Source organism: Hyperolius riggenbachi, chromosome 6, assembly GCF_040937935.1.
Source record: "Hyperolius riggenbachi isolate aHypRig1 chromosome 6, aHypRig1.pri, whole genome shotgun sequence".
NCBI lineage: Eukaryota > Metazoa > Chordata > Amphibia > Anura > Hyperoliidae > Hyperolius > Hyperolius riggenbachi.
In genome coordinates, this window is record NC_090651.1 from 33,605,935 (window position 1) to 33,626,846 (window position 20,912).

The 20,912-nt window shown below is 45.0% G+C and overlaps 1 protein-coding gene across 1 annotated transcript in view; it reads left to right on the plus strand.

Annotated features, from left to right (window-relative positions):
- COL24A1 (collagen type XXIV alpha 1 chain) overlaps positions 1–20,912 on the plus strand; it is a 505,872-nt gene that overhangs the window by 75,440 nt on the left and 409,520 nt on the right. Inside the window, exon 3 of the mRNA XM_068239109.1 lies at positions 12,863–14,121. Within this exon, the coding sequence (XP_068095210.1) occupies positions 12,863–14,121 (1,259 nt within the window). The remainder of the gene's footprint in view (positions 1–12,862; positions 14,122–20,912) is intronic.

A 20,912-nucleotide genomic window follows, 5' to 3' on the forward strand; every position in this document is an offset into this window, starting at 1 on the left:
ACGTAGCGCTCGCTATGTTACTCTGATAAGGCGTGTTAACTTTGATAAGGCGTGTTAATTCTGATAAGGCATGCTATTTGTCTTAGTGAATCAAGCCCATAGTGTGCATGGTTGAAAATCAGTTGGGAATAGCGATTATTTTACCTCAATTAGTTCACACAATTTTTTTTAAAATGTCATCAGAAATAGTAATGACAGGACCGGGCCGAGGCAGAGGCGAGAGAGGCTCCAGCCTCAGGGCACAGTGTAGGAGGGGGTACTCAGCTATCATTCCCCTCTTGTGTTTGAAGCAGAGATAAATAAGAAAAGAGGATACACGGCAGTAACTGCAAGCCAGATAACTAGAGATTAAGGTGTTGGGGGCACCTCTTAGTCTAATAGTAATCAGTGTGACGGCTGGGGTGGGAGGGATGAGGGGGCACACTTTTGTGTCTCAGCCTTGGGTGCTGGAGGACCTTGTCCCGGCTCTGAGTAATGGTCATGACTAACTCTTACAAACTTAGACCACTATGCACCCAACAATCATTTTACCTCAATTAATCACACTATGCATCCAATAGGCACCTTTTCTGGCAAATGACTTATTAGTCCATCATCGAAAATCAGTCCTTTAAAGAGAATCTGTATTGTTAAAATCGCACAAAAGTAAACATACCAGTGCGTTAGGGGACATCTCCTATTACCCTCTGTCACAATTTCACCGCTCCCCGCCGCATTAAAAGTGGTTAAAAACAGTTTTAAAAAGTTTGTTTATAAACAAACAAAATGGCCACCAAAACAGGAAGTAGGTTGATGTACAGTATGTCCACACATAGAAAATACATCCATACACAGGCAGGCTGTATACAGCCTTCCTTTTTAATCTCAAGAGATCATTTGTGTGTTTCTTTCCCCCTGCAGCTATCTTCCACTGAAGTGTCAGGCTGTTTCTTCCTGCAGAGTGCAGACAGCTCTGCCTGTATGTAATTCCTCAGTATGTGAAAGCCCAGCCAGCTCAGAGGAGGATTTATCCAGCTTGTAAAAGATAATAGAGCAGAGAGAAGCTGCACTAATCTAAATAACACACAGGCAGTGTGCAGAGAGGGGCCTGGAGGGGGGAGATGCATCACAGAACCACAACACTGAAGAACTTGGCAGCCTTCCAGACACAGGCTGACAAGTCTGACAAGAGAGATATAAGTTGATTTATTACAGAGATGGTGATAGTAGAACGTGCTGCAGTAAGCCAGAGCACATTAGAATAGATTTTGGAACTTGTAGGATGGAAGAAAACCGGATGAAATTTTTGTTACGGAGTCTCTTTAAAGAGAGTGTGAAGCGAGAATAAATCTCGCTTCAGACCTCATAGATAGCAGGGGCATGTGTGCCCCTGCTAAAACGGCGCTATCCCGCGGCTTAACGGGGGTCCCTTCACCCCCAAATCCCCTCCGCACAGCGGGGGAGCGCTTCCGCATTGGGGCAGGGCTAACCGCCGCAGCCCTGCCCCACGCGCGTCTGTCAGACGCGTATCTCCGCCTCTCCCCCGCCCCTCTCAGTCTTCCTTCACTGAGAGGGGCGGGGGAGAGGCGGCGATGCGCGTCTGATAGATGCGACTAGAGGCAGGGCTGCAGCCGTTAGCCCTGCCTCCAGGAAAAGAAGATTTACGACCAAGTCTACGACCAAGGTTTGCGGGGGTGGGTCTGGGGGTGAAGGGACCCCCGTTTAGCGGTGCGATAGCGGCGGTTTAGCAGGGGCACACATGCCCCTGCTAACTATGAGCTCTGAAGCGAGATTTATTCTCTCTTCAGAGTCTCTTTAAGTGTCTGTGTCCACTGCTCCTTAGTAGTTAAAGAGTAGAATTGGAGAGCGATTGGTTTAGCATTGGTTGAGCTGTCTTCCTCACCACACATCACTTGTTGCTTGCTGCTTCACCAACTAGTTTCTGTTTATTTCCCACTGAGAATTTTATTGGTCAGTCCAGTAAACCAATAAGAAACCCCAGCAGGGAATTTAAAGATGCTTTTGAAAAGGATTCTTAAATCCTCACTATTAAGGCACAGAAAAAGGAACCACGGGAAAAAGCATCTTCAAATATTCCACTGTGGCTTCTTCTTGGTTCACAGATCTGACCAATGAAAATACTCCTCAGGCAAGATTCTTATTGGAGTTAAACGCAATAGGGGCTGTTCCTTTAAATAAGGATATACCGGTAATAAAACAGAGTTTTTGATAAATCATTAAAATATCGAGTACGGAGACAATATTTTTTTTTAAATGAAGTGAGTTCCTAATCAGCAGTCCTTATAAAGCAAAGATTTGGGTTCTGTTATAATGTAGTTGTGCCCTTCCTATCCTCAAGATGATAAAATACAACAGTGACCCTCAAGAAACCCCTACATGTTTCGCCTCCATATAGGAGGCTTTGTCAGTGTGAAGTAAAGTGCAAGGTGTGGAAAGTGCATGAAAGAGTAGAACATATGAATACAATTCAATCGCAAAATAGCAGGATTTTGGCCAGAAATACAGCCAGAGATTTCAACATGAAATCTATTGAAAATCTATCCAGCATCAGAGTTGCACCGTGCAAGGCAAGTCAGTGCTATGGGCTGTTGATCTACAGCTGCTTCTGCCCTATCTCCGATCAATGGAGATTTTCTGTTCGGTCAGATCAATAATTTTAAACAAAATCATTCTAAATTACTATCAATCTGACCTGTTGGGACGTCCATTTCTGGAAGATTTGATTAGTGTGATTGGGGTTTTTTTGTTGCTAGGTTACACTACTGCATGTCAAACGAAGACACAAGGGGTGACACAAGGGACAGTGTTAGGGCCCTTTCATGCTTATGTGCAATGGTGTCAGTTAGGACTAGGGATGAGGAAGAATTTCGCATGATCATAATTTCACATCTTAATTCACAATTATGCTGCAAAATAGTAATCCAATATTTCAGGAAAAAAATCTTAATTCATTTTGTTTGTAAATGTAATCAGGAACCGTAATTTCACGTAATTTTTGCATAATTTTGTGCAGACTTTAGTGGTTCATAGCATAGCCCTCATTGCCAGAATTGCTACCTATGTTAAGGCGAATAGTAGGAACAAGCAAAAAAATAATAATGTTTCAAAAAGACCTTGTAGTTTTTCAGAAAATCAACCTTAAAAATGCAAAGCAAAAATGGTTTTTAAACTGTCATTAGTTTATAAAACGTTTTTCTTTGCATTTTTAAGATCAGTTTCTCAAAAACTACTAGGGCCTTGATTCACTAACCGGCACCAAGCCGGTTAGTGTGCCTTATCACTTAGTGGGCACAAACTACAGCGCTAACCTTATCTGAGGTTAGTGTGCCTTATATGAGGTTAGTGTGCCTTATCTGAGGTTAGTGTGCCTTATCTGAGGTTAGTGTGCCTTATCTGAGGTTAGTGTGCCTTATCTGAGGTTAATGTGCCTTATCTGAGTTAGTGTGCCTTATCTGAGGTTAGTGTGCCTTATCTGAGGTTAGTGTGCCTTATCTGAGGTTAGTGTGCCTTATCTGAGGTTAGTGTGCCTTATCTGAGGTTACTGTGCCTTATCTGAGGTTACTGTGCCTTATCTGAACTTAGTGCCCCTTAAGTAGCTTTGTGCACACTAAAAGATGCACAAAGCTACATTGCGCACTGCACCGCGCACAGCGTGCACAGCGTAATGCGTTGATCTTTGCGCGTGGTGCGACGATAACGTCGCACCTGCTATACTGTGTATGATGCGACCATAAGGTCGCATACGGTGCACTGATGCGCCGTTTAGGTCGCATCATGTACAGTATAGCGGGTGCGATGTTATCGTGCAGTGCGCGATGTAGCTTTGTGCATCTTTTAGTGTGCACAAAGCTACTTAAGGGGCACTAACCTCAGATAAGGCACACTAACTCAGATAAGGCACACTAACCTCAGATAAGGCACACTAACCTCAGATAAGGTGCACTAACTCAGATAAGGCACACTAACTCAGATAAGGCACACTAACTCAGATAAGGCACACTAAGCTCAGATAAGGCACACTAACCAGCTTAGCGCCGGTTAGTGAATCAAGCCGAAGGTCTTTTTGAAAAACTCTTCTTTTTTTAATTTGTTCCCTCTATTCCTTTGAACCTACATAGCAATTTTGCTGATGATAGCACATATGCGGGCTTTGCTATCAACCACTAAAGTTGTCATGAAATGACACCAAAATTTAGCAAAATTACGAATGGATTATCAATTGAATCAATTGAATGTCCAAATCGTAATTATGTGTGGCCGTAAAATGTTTGCAAAATTTCACATAATCGCAGTTAGCAGATTACAATCAACGCTAGTTATAACGCACTGCACATTGTGTGCGACATGCATGGTAACATGAAAGTCCACTCCCTGTGGGGAAAGCATTCCCGCGCGTCGCAATGTAACGCATTCGGGGACATTTTATCACACGACGCATGCAATTTCCTGTTGGGTTAATTTGTGCTACAGCCACAGATTCAAACTAAATCAGAACCCTGCGGCGCATTCCGTGCATCGGTAATGCGCATCCGAACCTGCACATGTTGGTAAGTGTGAAAGAGCCTTATAAACGCTGACCTTTAGCTGCATGAAACTGTAACCGAAAGGCTGAACTACGCGCTTGTCGGTAAAAGGGGCCTTAGTGGAAACCCTCTTATCCCCGCCTCACAGTTTCGTATTGCGTACTTGTCTCTGCTTTCACTTTTTATTTGTGTTCTGTTTAATTCCTTGCTTGATGAATTTTCCTCTATTAGCCTTTGGTGCTAGTGTAATATTTACATTAGTCGGACCGCTGCTGATCTGGCCAGGAAGGCTGAGGTAAACATCCGGGGAATGGTGTATATATAGTATTATGCAGTCACTGATAAGCCTACAGACAATGAGGTTTTATTTCATAAACGGTGCATCTTTTTTCTCAGCATTTTCACTGGCTGAAAGATTATTAAAGAGGAACTTAAAGAGGAACTCCAGTGAAAATAATGTAATAAAAAAAGTGCTTCATTTTTACAATAATTATGTATACATGATTTAGTCAGTGTTTGCTCATTGTAAAATCTTTCCTCTCCCAGATTCACATTCTGACATGTTTTACATGGTGACATTGTTACTGTGGGCAGATTATGTAGCTGGTCTGGCTTTAACAGACAGCTGTAAGCAGCTATTTCCTGTCTGAACATTGTTACATTGTGGCAGTTTGCCCAGAGTACCGTACGGTACCAGAGCCTCTTGTGGGAGGGGTTTCAGCACAAAATCAGTCATACAGCGCCCCCTGATGGTCTGTTTGTGAAAATCATTATTTTTCTCATGTAAAAGTGGGTATCAGCTACTGATTGGGATAAAGTTCAATTCTAGGTTGGAGTTTCTCTTTAAGCGAAAAAGGGAAAAAAATAATCAAGACATAACAAAGTCAGAAGTTAAAAAATGGTAGAGAGATCAAGAAATGATTGATATTCGCCATATAATTTGTTCATATTGTTTGATCCACAATCAGCGTCCATAATTGATGTATATCATTGTCTTTATCATTATGTACCGCTTGTTTTCCTACTTTGTACAGCGCCACGGAATATGCTGGCACTTAATATATCAATAATAATAAATAGGTAAAGATTTTCAGTACATCATCACATCTCAGCATAATACTGTGGAATGGAATCTTAACAATTATCCATTAAAAATTTCCATTTCAAAGTTTGCTGAGCTGTGCTTTTCATGAATTATCGCAAATTCTTTCTGTTTTAACAAAGCAAACTCTTGTTTTCCTTAGTATTTTAGTAAGGGGGCTTTTAGGACCATTGTAGTCCCTCACACACTCCAATGAGTTCTGGATCACCATGAGCTTGCTGGTTAGTCTGTACCTCTCGGTGTTACAAGCCCTACTCCACAGAGCCAAATTAATCCATGCCATGCACTGATGAGGATCAAACAATCCAAAACAGTCTGTATGCATGTTGGATTATTATGGCTCTGTACAAATTAACAAGCTGACACATCATTGCATTCCAGCGGTTCTGGAGGTGTGTTTAGCTTCTAAGGGTACAATGGTTAATTTGCATATATTCAGCAGTGATGCACTGGGACATCTCAAGCTCACTCCAACCTGAATTATCGCAAATTCTTTCTGTTTTAAGAAAGCAAACTTTGTTTTTCTTTTGTTAATAGAAATGGTTAAAGGGACACTATGGCAAAAAACTGTAAAATTTAAAATATGTGCAAACATATACAAATAAGTACATTTTTTTTCCAGAGTAAAATGAGCCATAAATTACTTTTCTCCTATGTTGCTGTCACTTACAGTTGGTAGTAGAAATCTGCCAGAAGCGACAGGTTTTGGACTAGTCCATCTCTTCATATGGGATTCTCAGGGATTTATTTAGTTTCAAAAGCACTTAGTGAATGGCAGTTGCTCTGTCCAACTGCCAAAAAACTGTGCAGCGAGCAGGGAAGCTGGCCAGCATCATTGTTTAAAGGGAACCAGAGATGAACGTTTCACACAAAATAAACATATCAGTCGATAGCTTGTAAAGAATAAATGCTCTACCTGATAATTTCGCCGCTCTGGTGTGCCTTTTTTAGTGTTTTTTATCCATTATTGCTCCAGGAAAAATCAAATATGGCCGCCGGCTCATATCCCTTCTGCTTCCGGGTTATGAGTTGTTCTGGATGTGCTGTCTAGGCTATATGAGACTAGGCTGCTATCTAGGCTATATGAGAAAGGCTGCTGCAGCCTTTCATCTGTGTGCTTTCATTTTGGTATGATGTGCAGCTGCCTGTAGGAATTGTCTCTCATAGGAATGAAACTGCAGTCATCATCATTATCTAGTGCACACAGAGCACACAGGGATCATATTGCAGCCACACTTGTCTGTTTCAGAGATTCTCTCTCAGCAGCAGCAGCCCCTCCCATGTCATCAGAGCTCTCAGTATGCAAAGCAGGAAATCTGAGCCAGGAGGTGGCAGGCTTGGGCTTGAAAAGACTCCATAGAAGAGTGACTCAGCTATAATGATTCCAGGTCAAACCTAGACTGAGCCAGTCGGGGATTCTTATCACAGCTGCTAATAGACTAATTAAGCAGATAAGAATGAAACTAAAAGCAGGGTAGGTGTTTACTGTCATGTTCTCACTGATAAATGTAATAAAATACATGAGGGTGCTTCGTCTCTGGTTCTCTTTAAATCCTTTTTAGGGGATGTGTTTACAAAGAATAAAAGTTTTGCTGAGAATCCCCTATGAAGAGATGGACTCGTCCAAAACCTGTCACTTCTGTCAGATTTCTACTACCTCCTGCAAGTGACAGCAACATACTGTAGGAGAAAAGTAATATATGGCTCATTTTACTCTGGAAAAAACGTACTTCTTATTTGTTTATGTTTGCACATATTTTAAATTTTTCCCTTTTAAATTTTACAATTTTTGCCATAGTGCCCCTTTAAAGGAAAGGTTCAGGGAGGGTGGGTAAAAAATAAAAATCAAATTCCACTTACCTGGGGCTTCCTCCAGCCCGTGGCAGGCAGGAGGTGCCCTCGCCGCCGCTCCGCAGGCTCCCGGTGGTCTCCGGTGGCCGACCCGACCTGGCCAGGCCGGCTGCCAGGTCGGGCTCTTCTGCGATCCAAGGCCCGGAACTTTTGCGTCCCACGCCGGCGCTCTGACGTCATCGGACGTCCTCCGGGCTCTACTGCGCATGCGCAGTAGTTCTGCGCCTGCGCAGTAGAGCCCGGAGGACGTCCGATGACGTCAGAGCGCCGGCGTGGGACGCAGAAGTTCCGGGCCTTGGAGCGCAGAAGAGCCCGACCTGGCAGCCGGCCTGGCCAGGTCGGGTCGGCCACCGGGAGCCTGCGGAGCGGCGGCGAGGGCACCTCCTGCCTGCCACGGGCTGGAGGAAGCCCCAGGTAAGTGGAATTTGATTTTTATTTTTTACCCACCCTCCCTGAACCTTCCCTTTAATAAAGTTCAATAATCCTAGGTGGTATTTTCACACATTGCTAATAAAAAATACTAACAAGAAAATACTCAAAATAATTTTGGCAGTGCCGTTTCACCTACTTTTTGTTACTTTTTCAATTGCAGAGTGCCGAAAGTAATTTTAAACAGAAAAATAAATATTTGCCCATATGAATTTCACTTTTTTTCTCCTTAGTATTCGCCTAGGAGTTCATTTTTTAGTTAATTGTATATGGGCCATTATCTCTCTCTCTCTCTCTCTCTCTCTCTCTCTCTCTCTCTCTCTCTCTCTCTCTCTCTCTCTCTGAGAAAATATAGGTGAAAAGTGAATTGAAGAAGGACCCAGGGGCTATTTTTTTGCCTCAAGCTGTGTCAATAATTGTAATATTGGTAACCTAATGTTACTAATATTCTTCTACTGGTAGCGACATATTTTTTTTTGTTCCCATTGGTACCCTTCTAATCTCCCCCTACCCCTGCCCTAACACTAACCCTCCTACCCATACACCCAACACTCGCCTTTCTACCGATACACCCAATACTAACTTTCCTTCCGATACACCCAACACTAACTTTCCTACCGATACACCCAACACTAACCTTCCTACCAATACGCCTAACACTTACCTTCCTACCGATAAGCCTAACACTAACCTTCTCCTGATGCGCCCAACACTAACCTTCCTCCTGATACTCCCAACACTAACTCTCCTTTCCATACACCCAACACTAACCTTTCTACCAGTACGCCTAACACCTTCCTACCGATAAGCCTAATCTAACCTTCCTACCACTATGCCTAAAACAAACCTTCCTACCAATGCGCCCAACACTAACCTTCCTACTAAAACACCCAACACTAACCCTTCTACCAATACACCTAACACTAACCTTCCTACTGCTATGCCCAACACTAACCTTCCTACTAAAACACCCAACACTAACCCTTCTACCAATACACCTAACACTAACCTTCCTACTGATATGCCCAACACTTACCTTCCTACTGGTGCCTAACACTAACCTTCCTACCGATACGCCTAACACTAACCTTCCTACTGATACGCCTAACATAAATCTTGCTTTCGATACGCTCAACACTAACCCTTCTATTTAAACACTCAACACTAACCTTCCTACCAATACGCCCAACACTAACTTTCCTACCAGTACATCCAACGCTAACCTTCCTACTAATATGCCCAACACTAACCTTCCTACCACTACACCTATCACTAACCTTCCTATCTATATGATAGTATATAAGACGTCTAACATTAACCTTCCTACCGAAACACCCAACACTAATTTTCCTACCAATACACCTATCACTAACCTTCCTACTGATACCCCTAACACTAAGCTTCCTCCCAATCTGGCCAACACTAACCTTCCTATTGATAGGTCTAACACTAACCTTCCTACCAAAAAGCTCAACACTAACCGTCCTACTGATACGCCCAACAATAACCTTTCTACTGATATATCTAACACTCACCTTTCTACTATATCCAGCGCTACTTACAGATTGCTCGCCACTGCTTGCCGAAAAAGAAAAAAATACATATATCCAGGCACATCTAGTTAGGACATTAAATAAGTTATTAAGGAAAGGGAGGTGCTGAAGGGGGTGTGGCTAGAAAACAGCAAAAATCTATTAACCCTTCGCACTCTTGCATGCAAATGTTCAAACAAATCCCCTTCCCCTATTTTGTTTGTCAGCATGCAGACAGCTTATGCTGGTGTATGTGCATGGTGCACATGGACACATAATGTTAGCTCCCTTGTGCGATTGGTAATATGCACCGTCTGTCCCAGGAGAGGACGTCAGGATGTGTGCTCCTAATCCATTGATAGGTTTGATACAATGAATGTGTTTGCATGTCTGCACTATGCATGTTTCAGGGCCAGAGTTAGGACACCTATGTTTACCTGGGTACTTATGCGCAGTATAGGTGACTAAGCATAAGAATGCATTCTTCTGTGAACTAAGACCCCGGCTTTTAACTTAGCTGTAGGGATAACAGTTGTGCCTGGATGAGTGAATCTGTGAATGCATTTGTTTGAACATTTGCATGCGAGAGTGCGAAGGGTTAATAGATTTTTGCTTGCCGAACACTTGCGCCACTTGCCAAACACTTACAGATGACGATCGCTGCTTCCAGAACACTTGCGACATTCATCGCATCACTCGTGTCACTTGCTGAATTATTTGCACCAAAATGAACCTCCCTGGTGCCCCATAGCCGCAATTATTATTGCAGTCTAGGACTGTCGAAAAAGCGCCAGTTCCTGTGGTGCCAAAATGAACAGCTCGGTATTTGCAGTGCCAGTGCTTTCAGGACAGGTAGAACAGTTTTCCCATATGGAGACAGGGGGGCTTGATTCACTAAACTGTGATAGCTCAAATATCACACCTTATCAAAGATATCACACCTTATAAAAGATATAACACCTTATCAAAGTTAACATGCCTTTTCAGAGTAGCATAGCGAGCGCTACGAACGTATGCCTGCTAATTGGCAATGGCACTCGTCCTGCCCTGAGCCCCTGCGGGTTCATAGCGCTCGCTATGCTACTCTGGTAAGGCATGTTCACTTTGATAAGGTGTGATATCGTTGATAAGGTGTGATATTTTAGTTATCACGGTTTAGTGAATCAAGCCCAGTGACAGCAATAAATCTTGGAGATAGTCTAAACTGTTTGAACAATACAGTATCAGAAACTAAGATAGCAATTTTGGCTGGAGTTTAGCCATAATGAGAAACAGACACTACAAACTGAGAGGTCCGTCTTATTGCCAAGACGACTTGTTTGCCAAAACTCAAAACGCTTTTCATGTGACCTTCAATTCCATTTGTGTGTAAGAATTGCATATTTTTATTAATATTGTTTTTAAAGTGCTGTTAATAATGGGGGTTCAGTTTACACTGGATACACAAACTGACATGAACCTGGAGGAAAGTATAGCAGGCAGTACATATGGCAAATAGAATTGTGGCTAAACAATAATAAGAGGATGAGGAGTAGGCAGTCCCTCAGAGTTGGTTCTGATGTGTTAATGGTAGTCTCAAGGCAAGCAATAGGACAAGAGAGGGAGGTCCAGAGACTGGGCGCAGCCATAGAGAAGTATTGGTAGTACAGAGGCGCTAAAAGAGTAAAAACAGTATTTCTTTAATATAAATAAAATGAAGTAGGTAGGGGTGGACTTACCCCTCCAAAGCAGACACAAAAATGCAGTTTCAGGCATATGCTCCTGTTTATTGCCTGAGGAAGTGGAATATACCCACAAACGCGTTGCACCTTGTTCGGAGTATGTAAATAAATTGTTTTTTGCCTGAAACGGCATTTTTGCGTCTACTTTGGAGGGGTAAGTCCACCGGTACCTACTTCATTTTATTTATATTAAAGAAATACTGTTTTTATTTTGGCGCCTCTGTACTACCATTGCTGTTGTTCCACCCCTGGTGGAGGGGAATTTCTCCTTTTCCCGATCTACAGAGAGCGACTTCTTAATCCTGAGTGGGGACAGGTCTCATCTCCTCACCTGCCTTCATAGTGGTTACCTGGACGGTAAACCATGTTTGTGAGTATAACCTACCTATACTTACCTTCCATACCCAATTCACAGTACATACTACACTTTACTGGGCTCTCGGCATCTTCCCTTATATTTTTAACTAGAAAAGTATTGTAGCTGTACATGGAAAGAAGTATCAGTGAGGAAGTCATTGGAAGGAGTGGAAAAAGCAGTAAGGCCTGGTTCACACGGACGCTTGCTGAGACGGCTGCGGTGCTCATGATTATAGCATTCCCATTCAAATAAATTGGCAGCGCCGGTGCCATCGTCTTACGCCATTTTTGCAAATGCTGCATTTTGGGCATGTCCATTGGCAGTATTAAGGGAAAAATGTGGGCATCTGCATCAATGTTTATCGGGTGCAGCAGGCACCCAAATTACCCCACAATGCTGCTCTCATCAGTAGGCGTCAATGTTCGGTGCCAGAAAAACAATGTTTTTTGTTTGATTTTTGAAGCAATTGGCGGCGGGGCATAAGGTTAGGCGTAGAGGGGTGATTAAGGTTAGGCGTCAGGTAGGGGGGTTTGTGTGGGGGGTCAGTTAGGGGTCAGGAAGGATTGATGTTTGCAGGGAAGGGAAGGAGGGGCGGAGGTCGGTTAGGTTATGGTTAGGCGTCAGGAAGGGTGTCTGTGCATGGGGGGGGGTCGGTTCTGTGAGAGTAGGGTTAGGTTTAGTATAGTATCGTAAAATAGTATTTTATGATCCTTCTTTACACTTTAAGGGTAGAATATCAGTAAATGTATTCTACTATCGGCCTTTCTGGGTGCCATAGTTTCCAGGCACCCTTTTATTACGTAAGCCTGCTTTATAGCATGTCCTCTGTGCATTTAGCTAGTGGTGGGTGTATCAGATATGACCATGCAACACCCAAAGTAGGCAGATCAGTAGCAGCTAGATTTCCCAGCATTCCTTCAGTACAGTAGAAACAAGGTGTGTACATGAGAAGGCGGGACTTGTAGTTCACAGGAAGTAGGTGTTAGATCTCAGTCTACTAACAGGAAACTGCTCAGACTTTAGAAGTGTTAAATCTACATGAATGGCTCCATAGCAACATGCAAAAGCACCTACACAGTGCACTTTTGAATTTGAAACATTCATACACAGAGGTAGTACTTTCACAAATTTGGGTTTGGGTTTGGTTGGCCTTTAAAGACAGAGTATAGTAGATTGAGTTTGATTCTGAGATAAAGTGGAGATCAGTAAAGATATATGCAGAGGACAAATAGTATTGAGAAGAATAAGCTAGGTCCTTAAGACAGTAACCCGATTTTGTAGAATTGGGTCATGTTCCGAAATTGAGACCGCGGTTTGTTAATTAATTTTTTCTTATTCTCTTGTAGGCATACGCACAGCGCAACAATTACTACGTGGAGAAAAAGGGTCACCACCATCAAAGTTAGAATCAAGCGGGCCATGGGCGGCCATCACAGAAGGTCAAGGTCTTCAGCTAGCACAATCCGGAGTTGTACTCAGCGAAGAGACAGTCATCGAATATCCTGTTGAAAATGATATTCTTTCAAAACTGAGACTCCCGTTTTCTTTGCTGATCAGTCTGCGGTCAGACAAATCAAATAATGCTTTCCTATTCAGTATTCGACAAAAAAATAGGATTTATTTTGGCATCCAGTTATTGCCAAGAAAGGTAGTTGTACATACAGGGGGGAAACAGACCATTACGTTCGATTATTCAGTTCAAGATGGACGGTGGCACAACTTTGCCATTGGCGTTGAACCCATGTCCATTTCCTTGTTTGCCGAATGCGGAAACAAGTACTTTAGCAGAGAGTCTGTGTTTGATATACAGACGGTTGCTCCAGGCACCGTGTTTACTTTAGGAAGGATGGCCTCTCATTCTGTCCCGTTTGAAGGAGCAATATGCCAGCTCGAGATTATCCCTTCGGCAGAAGCTTCTGCACATTATTGCCACTATGTACGAAAGCAGTGTCGTCACGCTGACACATACCGATCTCAAACCGAAAACCCAACTCAAGGACAGCCATCTTTATCTGTACACGGGGGAAATAACACACAGGCAGAGGACGAAACCCAGTCACGGTCTAAATTAGCTGCTGTCAAAAAACCAGACCTGTTTAAAAATGTTACCTCACCGACACCTTGGCCACAAAACAGTCCTTTCAGAAATCTTTCATTACACCAGGGAGAAGTGGTCCACCAAGTGGTCAACAACCAACCAAACGGTAGTACACCATCTAAAAGTAAAAACGGAATCCACCTTAAACCGTTGCAAGATACCACAAAACAAATTCAATTACCTCTAGTTAATGTAACTTCACCTGAACCTCCGATAAATGAAAAGTTCTTAAAGAACGACAGTGATAAGGACTCGATAAACGAACATAGGCAAGAAAAGACGGGAGTCATGAAGGTCTTTAACAGGACACTGTATCAGGAGGAGGGGGACATTTATTATGACCAGCCGGAGTTTTGGGAGGACCCTGATGCTGAGGAAGGCAACGAGTATGATACTGGAAACAACTACGAAATCGACATGGAGAACTATGACTACGATTACGAAGAGCTGGACACGCTCCTTGATACGGACCATTCGGCTGGAGATAAAGGCGATTCTGGACCACCAGTGAGTAGAATCCTTTTTGTTATTTGTGTAACGTCTATTTTGGAAAGTGATGAATATGTGACATGATTCTGGCCTAAGTTCAGCAGAGTTTCATTACTGGCTCTGGAAACAGATAGTAGCTCCCCCCCCCCCCCCTCCCACCGCCCTCTCTTTTTGGAACGTTAGTTCAGATGTCTCAAATCTGCTGGTGGATCATGCCAAGTATTTCAAAAGGCAGTGAAGCATTTTTCATTCTAAATTTAGGGAACTCAGATTACAGAGACAGAAACACACACTTCTCTGACACAGATTTGTGATCGCAGGCCCTGTGTGAAATTCTTATGCGTTTATAGCCGTAAAAAATGGGGTAACGAGCAATGGGCACTCACAAGATTAATAAGAGCAATGCACTAATGGAAAGTGATATAACACATAGCAACCAGTTAGAATTCACTTTACTTAACGCAATTCTGAAGAAAGCTTCAAAAAATAAGTTGGATGCTCATCTATGGAGAGGAAAGGCTCTGAATTCCATTGAGCCTTACTGGTCCTCTCTCCGTCCCCTTGATCCACTGCAGGCCCCTGTAAAGTTGTTCATGCAGCTTGGTCGAATACGGTTTAGACTCTCCTTGGGCAGCCTTTGGAAGTACTTGTGTCCCTGAGTACGAGCAGATCTGTACTGTGGAGATTCGAGTGCTTCTGAAGCCTGCCCAGGAGTCCCGATGGTGTAGAAATTCAACAGGGGACAGCAGGAGAACGAGGTGATGGAGAGAGTACAAGGGAAGACTCTATGGGATCCAGAACCTTCCCTCTACTTAGATGAGTATCTAAATCATTTTTGGAACAGCTCGCCAGGGGTGCAGCTAGGCCCAGGCAAACCAATCGGCAGCTTGGGGCCTCACCCACAGCAGGGGCTTCCCATGCAACCTGAGCCTACCTGCCTGTGACTTGTATGGCCACCGCAACCAACCTGTCACTCACACACAGAGCTCAGATCAACGGCAACATCAACAGAGGGTAGAGCAGCGCAGTGACCATGGAGTACATGTGGGATGTGGAAACGAGGTCATTGCTCATTTCCTGCATTCGAAGTGTGCCACATGGTTACCGTGCATGTGTTTGCTCTCTTCCGGTTGCCGTTGGTCTGCAGGTCTGTGAGTGTTGGGGATGGGGAGGCAGCAGGAAGCTACATACCCTGACTGGCATCAATGCTCTATAAGGGGGTAAATAAAGAAAATACAGAGTGAATACAGGAAATGACAAGCCCATAAATATCACCATCGCATTTTACACACAGTGACATCTTGTGGTTATGTTACTATACTGCAGTTCAGGTTACTGATTCCATTGATACTCCACCATATACTGGGGGTGGCTATTATACAGAGTGAATACAGGAAATGACAAGCCCATAAATATCACCATCGCATTTTACACACAGTGACATCTTGTGGTTATGTTACTATACTACAGTTCAGGTTACTGATTCCATTGATACTCCACCATATACTGGGGGTGGCTATTATACTGAGGGGGACACTTAGGCTACCTATACTTGGGGGGGGGGGGGGACCTTTGGATTCCTATACTGGGAGTGGCTACCTATACTGGGGGAGGCTACCTATACTGGGGGACATCTTGGCTCCCTATACTGATGGTGGCTACCCATACTGGGGGACACACACCTTGGCTACCCATACTGGGGGTGGCTACCTATAGTGGGGGGACCCTGGCTACCTACATTGGGGATGGATAGCTATACTGGGGCAGGCACCTTGGCTATACTGGGAGTGGCTAACTATATTGAAGGGGGCTACCTATACTGGGGGGTGCACCTTCAGCTACCTACCTATTTAAGTCACACCACCACAACATGGTGTCTTGCTATTCTGGGCCCTTAATATTGAGGGACCTATTTGTAAAACTGTGATAGGTCATCACTTTGTACCTTCCTGCATACAGTTTGCAATAAAGTTGCATTCAGATTGGAATTATTAGCAACTATTAGACCATCTCTACTGCTGTTCTTAAAAACAAATGTTGCCCTGTTTACAATTGGAGGAAATGTGATGGAAAAATACCAGTTCAGTCAGCAGCATTGTTTCTGGTTGGGCTGCTGGCTCTTCATTGGCTTGTTAGTGTCACATGATTTTGGAAGCATGTGACCTAGCTAACCAGAAACATGCTGGAACCGCGGAGGAATATTCCCACCCTTCATTTGGTCGCACCTTAATTGGGCAGATGTTTGAGGGTGGGGGGGTGTTACGTTTACTGGTGATTGAAGTCTTCTTTGTGTCTCTATGGACATGAATAGTGTCAGCTTTCGAGAACAGAGATGCTCGGGTAGTGCTTTTTATTACCCGCCCGGATCCGGATATCCAACCAAATTACCCGCGGGTACCCGACCTATTCGGGTATCCGGATAGAAAACCCGGAAGTGCCCTTTAAATAGCTTTAAAATGGTTTTTAGGGTAAATGATGCATGTAGCATCATGTTTTTTTTAAAGGGAAATACTAATTAATTATTTGGTGGACATAAAATGAAAAAAAAAAAGCTGTCAATTAACATCAGGACTAGGTTCCAGACAGCGGTCGTGCAGCCCACATTGCGTCCAAAGTCCAATCGCACAACTGGGACATGATCGTTTTCAGCCCAGACACCTCCAAAAAAATGACACCGCAATTGTGTTTTGGGTTGAATATAGGTGGCGGTTTTAGCAGCAGTGGCCTGTGGCACCGTGGCGGCCAGATTCGGGAGGTGAAGATTCTCCTGCGGCCAGAATGGGATGCTGCGGCTTTTCTCCCTGTGGCGGTTGGGGGTTGAGTGGTGCGGCTGGTGGTAGCGGCAGAAGGATGTGGTGGGTCCCGCATTCCACGGCCACTGTCTGCAATGCTGATCCTCCGTGCCAAACCCACCGACGCATCCTCTTCCTCAGTCAGAGCTGACATCCCCATCCTGTGGATGGTAGTCACGGTCCTTCATCCCATCATCAACATCATACCCCCCCTCCTCAAAACCCAGAACATCCTCCTCAAACTCCTTGCGGCTAACTCAATCGTGGCACCTGGAGCGAAAAGCTCGCTGACTGAGAGTAGGCTGCCCGCTGGGGTCGACACTGACACGGCAGACCTTCTGAGGGTGGCTGTAATGTTGCTCCCTGTCCTCTTGCCCTTGCTGCCCCTCCCCCAGCTGCCACTGCCAGCAGACATAGTACAACTTATACGTGATGATGTCACCAGATGATGTGGGGTACTTTTACTTTAATAAAATCGGGGTTGGACTTTACATCAAATCAGCATGGAGTGACAGACCGCAGAGTAGAGGACAGACATTGCACACTGTGTTATGGTGGCGGCCTGGCGGGTACACACGTTGCGTTCCTGCACTCGATTTCCCGCTCGATTCCCGTCGACGCGATTATTTCCGACATGTCCGATTTGCGTTTCGATGGATCGTTAGGTCGATTTGGCATACTTTACATGCGAATCAACCTAACGATCCATCGAAACGCAAATCGGACATGTCGGAAATAATCGAGTCGGCGGGAAATCGAGTGCGGGAACGCACCGTGTGTACCCGCCAGGCCGCCGCCATAACAACTAACTGCAGTACTAACTACAATACAATAACACAGTAATCCTCCTATTCCCTATACTGTCCTGCTGGCCTACACAGACACAGACACAGACAGGACCTAACTGAGTGAATGAAAGCAAACAATTACAAGCTAGCTAAAAAAAAACAATATAACAATAGCGTAGTGAAGATGTTTAGCACTCAAAGCTTTAGGTTTATCACTGTATACAGCACTTGCTAAGCCAGCACTGGAGCAAGTCTGTCAGTGACCAGCCAGCCACACAAGCAAGGACGATCTGTCTCATCATGCCAGCCCTCTTTGCTATACAGGGGGGCTGGCCAGGGTTCCCTTCTGTGATTGGGTGCCAGGACTTAGGCTGGGAGCCCTCTGATTGGCTCAATGAGGTCAGGTGGTGCTGGCCAGGGTTCCCCTCTGTGATTGGTTAGGGCTTCTGCTGGGAGCCCTCTGAGTGGCTGAATGACATCATCTCCTTACTAGGTACACTATCCGGATCCGGATATCTGGACGGATACCTGCGGGTATCCGGATTATGCAGCTAGCTATCCGGATAGTGCCCAGGTATCCGGATCCGACCCGGATAGCGGAAAAATGGTCGGATACCTGGGTTTACCCGGATCCGGATGAGCATCCCTGTCCGAGAACATTAAATGTGCAAACCTTACAGCTCATACTTTTGATACTCTTTTATAAATAGGCCTCCTAGTATGTTCCTGTTTGGTTTGTGTGAATGAGCCCTCGAGAGCCCAATAACGTCTCTCTCTACCCTCTGCTTTCACCGTTATTATTTGGGTGGCCCTGTTTTCAAACTGCCAAATGTTCAAGTGGTTTCTGTTTCTACTTACATAGAAAAGGAACAGAAATACCAAGTGCTTAATTTAATAAAGCTGTGACTCTTAAAGCCTCTGACCAACTTACATTTCAGTGAAAGATCTGCTTCCCTTTTCAGCACTTGTATAACGTAGGAATAAAAGTACTAAAATAAAAGTACCGTACAAATAAAAGATGCTCCAGACTCTTCCCCCATCGTCCGCGACACCTTCCCTGCTGGCCGGGACCCTCTTCAGCTTCGTGACCATTGTCTCCTCCCTGTATGAGCATCACCTTCTCCATTACCTAGAGCTCTACCACCTTGTACTCTCTCTGTCTCCATCACCTTGAGCTCTCTACCACCTTGTACCATCTCTTTCTCCATCACCTTGAATTCTGTACCACCTTGTACCATCTCTTTCTCCATCACCTTGAATTCTCTACCACCTTGTACTCTCTCTATCTCCATCACCTTGAGCTATCTACCACTTTGTACCCTCTCTGTCTCCATCACCTTGAGCTCTTTACCACCTTGTACCCTCTCTATCTCTGTCACCTTTAATGCTCTACCACTTTTTACCTCCTCTGTCTCCATCATCTTCAGCTCTTTACCATTTTGTACCCACTCTGTCTCCATCACTTTGTGCTCTCTGTCACCTTGTACCCTCTCTGTCTCCATCACCTTGAGCTCTTTACCACCTTGTACCCTCTCTGTCTCCATCACCTTGAGCTCTACGACCTTGTACCCTCTCTGTCTTCATCACCTTGAGCTCTCTACCACCTTATAACCCCTCTGTCTCTTTCACCTTGAGCTGTCTACCACCTTGTTCATCCACTGTCTCCATCACCTTGAGGTCTTTACCACCTTGTACCCTCTCTATCTCCATCGCCTTTAATGCTCTACCATTTTGTCCCCCCCCCCCCCCCGTCTCCATCACTTTGCTCTCTCTACAACCTTGTACCCTCTCTGTCTCCATCACCGTGAGCTCTCTACCACCTTGTACCTCCTTGTCTCCATCACCTTGAGCTCTCTACCACCTTATAACCTCTCTGTCTCCATCACCTTGAGCTCTCTACCACCTTGTACCCTCTCTGTCTCCATCGCCTTGAACTCTCTACCACCTCATAACCCCTGTGTCTCCATCACCTTGAGCTCTCTACCACCTTGTACCCTCTCTGTCTCCATCACCTTGAACTCTCTACCACCTCATAACCCCTTTGTCTCCATCACCTTGAACTCTCTACCACTTTGTACCCCTCACCTTGAGCTCTCTACCACCTTGTACCCTCTCTGTCTCCAACACCTTGAGCTCTCTACCACCTTGTACCCTCTTTGTCTCCATTACCTTGAGCTCTCTACCACCTTGTACCCTCTTTGTCTCCATCACCTTGAGCTTTCCACCACCTTGTACCCTCTTTGCCTCCATTACCTTGAGCTCTCTACCACCTTGTATCCTCTCTATCTCCATCACCTTTAGCACTCTACCACTTTGTTCCTTCTCTTTCTCCATTACCTTGATCATCATAATTGTGTTCAGCAAGGAGCTTGAGCACAGACAGCTTCTAAGGCCCCGTTCACACTTGCGGTTTTGTCAAAACCGCACCGGATGTCCGGACCGCACCGGAGCCGGACCGGACCTGATCCGTACGGTTCCTATCCGGATCCGGTCCGGATCCGGTCCGTTTGCATCCGGTTTCCGTGCGGTGTGAACACGGTTGCGGTCCGGATCCGGTTTCTTAAGGAGATACCATCCTGTAAATACCTGGGGTCTGGGAGGTCAGCAGAAGGGTCTGGGGTCATTGTTGGAGACAGGTGGACGTGTGGAGACCATCCGTGGATACAGAGACTGCAGTTGGGACCATGGATCCAGGCATTTTTTACTCGTAAACCTGGGAATTCTCTCCTTCCTGTTGTTCGCCTCCTCGTTATCAGACATCAGACCTGTTGCTGCCAAAACGAGCTCCAGCATGAAATCGCTGCTGCCCCACTCTTTGAACGCTGGGCCCATGTGGTCCCCATCCAAAATGCATAGGAAGTGGGGTAGAACGTCCGGTTTTTGTAGCCAGTGTGTTGTGCGCTCTCCGGCTCTCATTGCTTTGTATTGGCCGGATGGTGCAGTCCGGCTCCGCTCCGGATACGGCTGCCGGAGGAGCCGGACCAAAAAATAGCGCATGTTGGAACGGACGCCGGAGTCCGGATCCGGTCCGGATCCGGTCCGGCTCCGGTCCGGCAGAACGGACGCATGTGAACGGACGCATAGGCTTTCATTGCTATTGCCGTGCGTCCGTTCCGTCCGTTCTGCAAGCGGTCCGGCTCCGGCACGGCGATTCCGGACGGCCACCGCTAATGTGAACCGGGCCTTAGTAGATTGTAGCCTGACCTGATGCTCTGAAAATCTGTTTGGC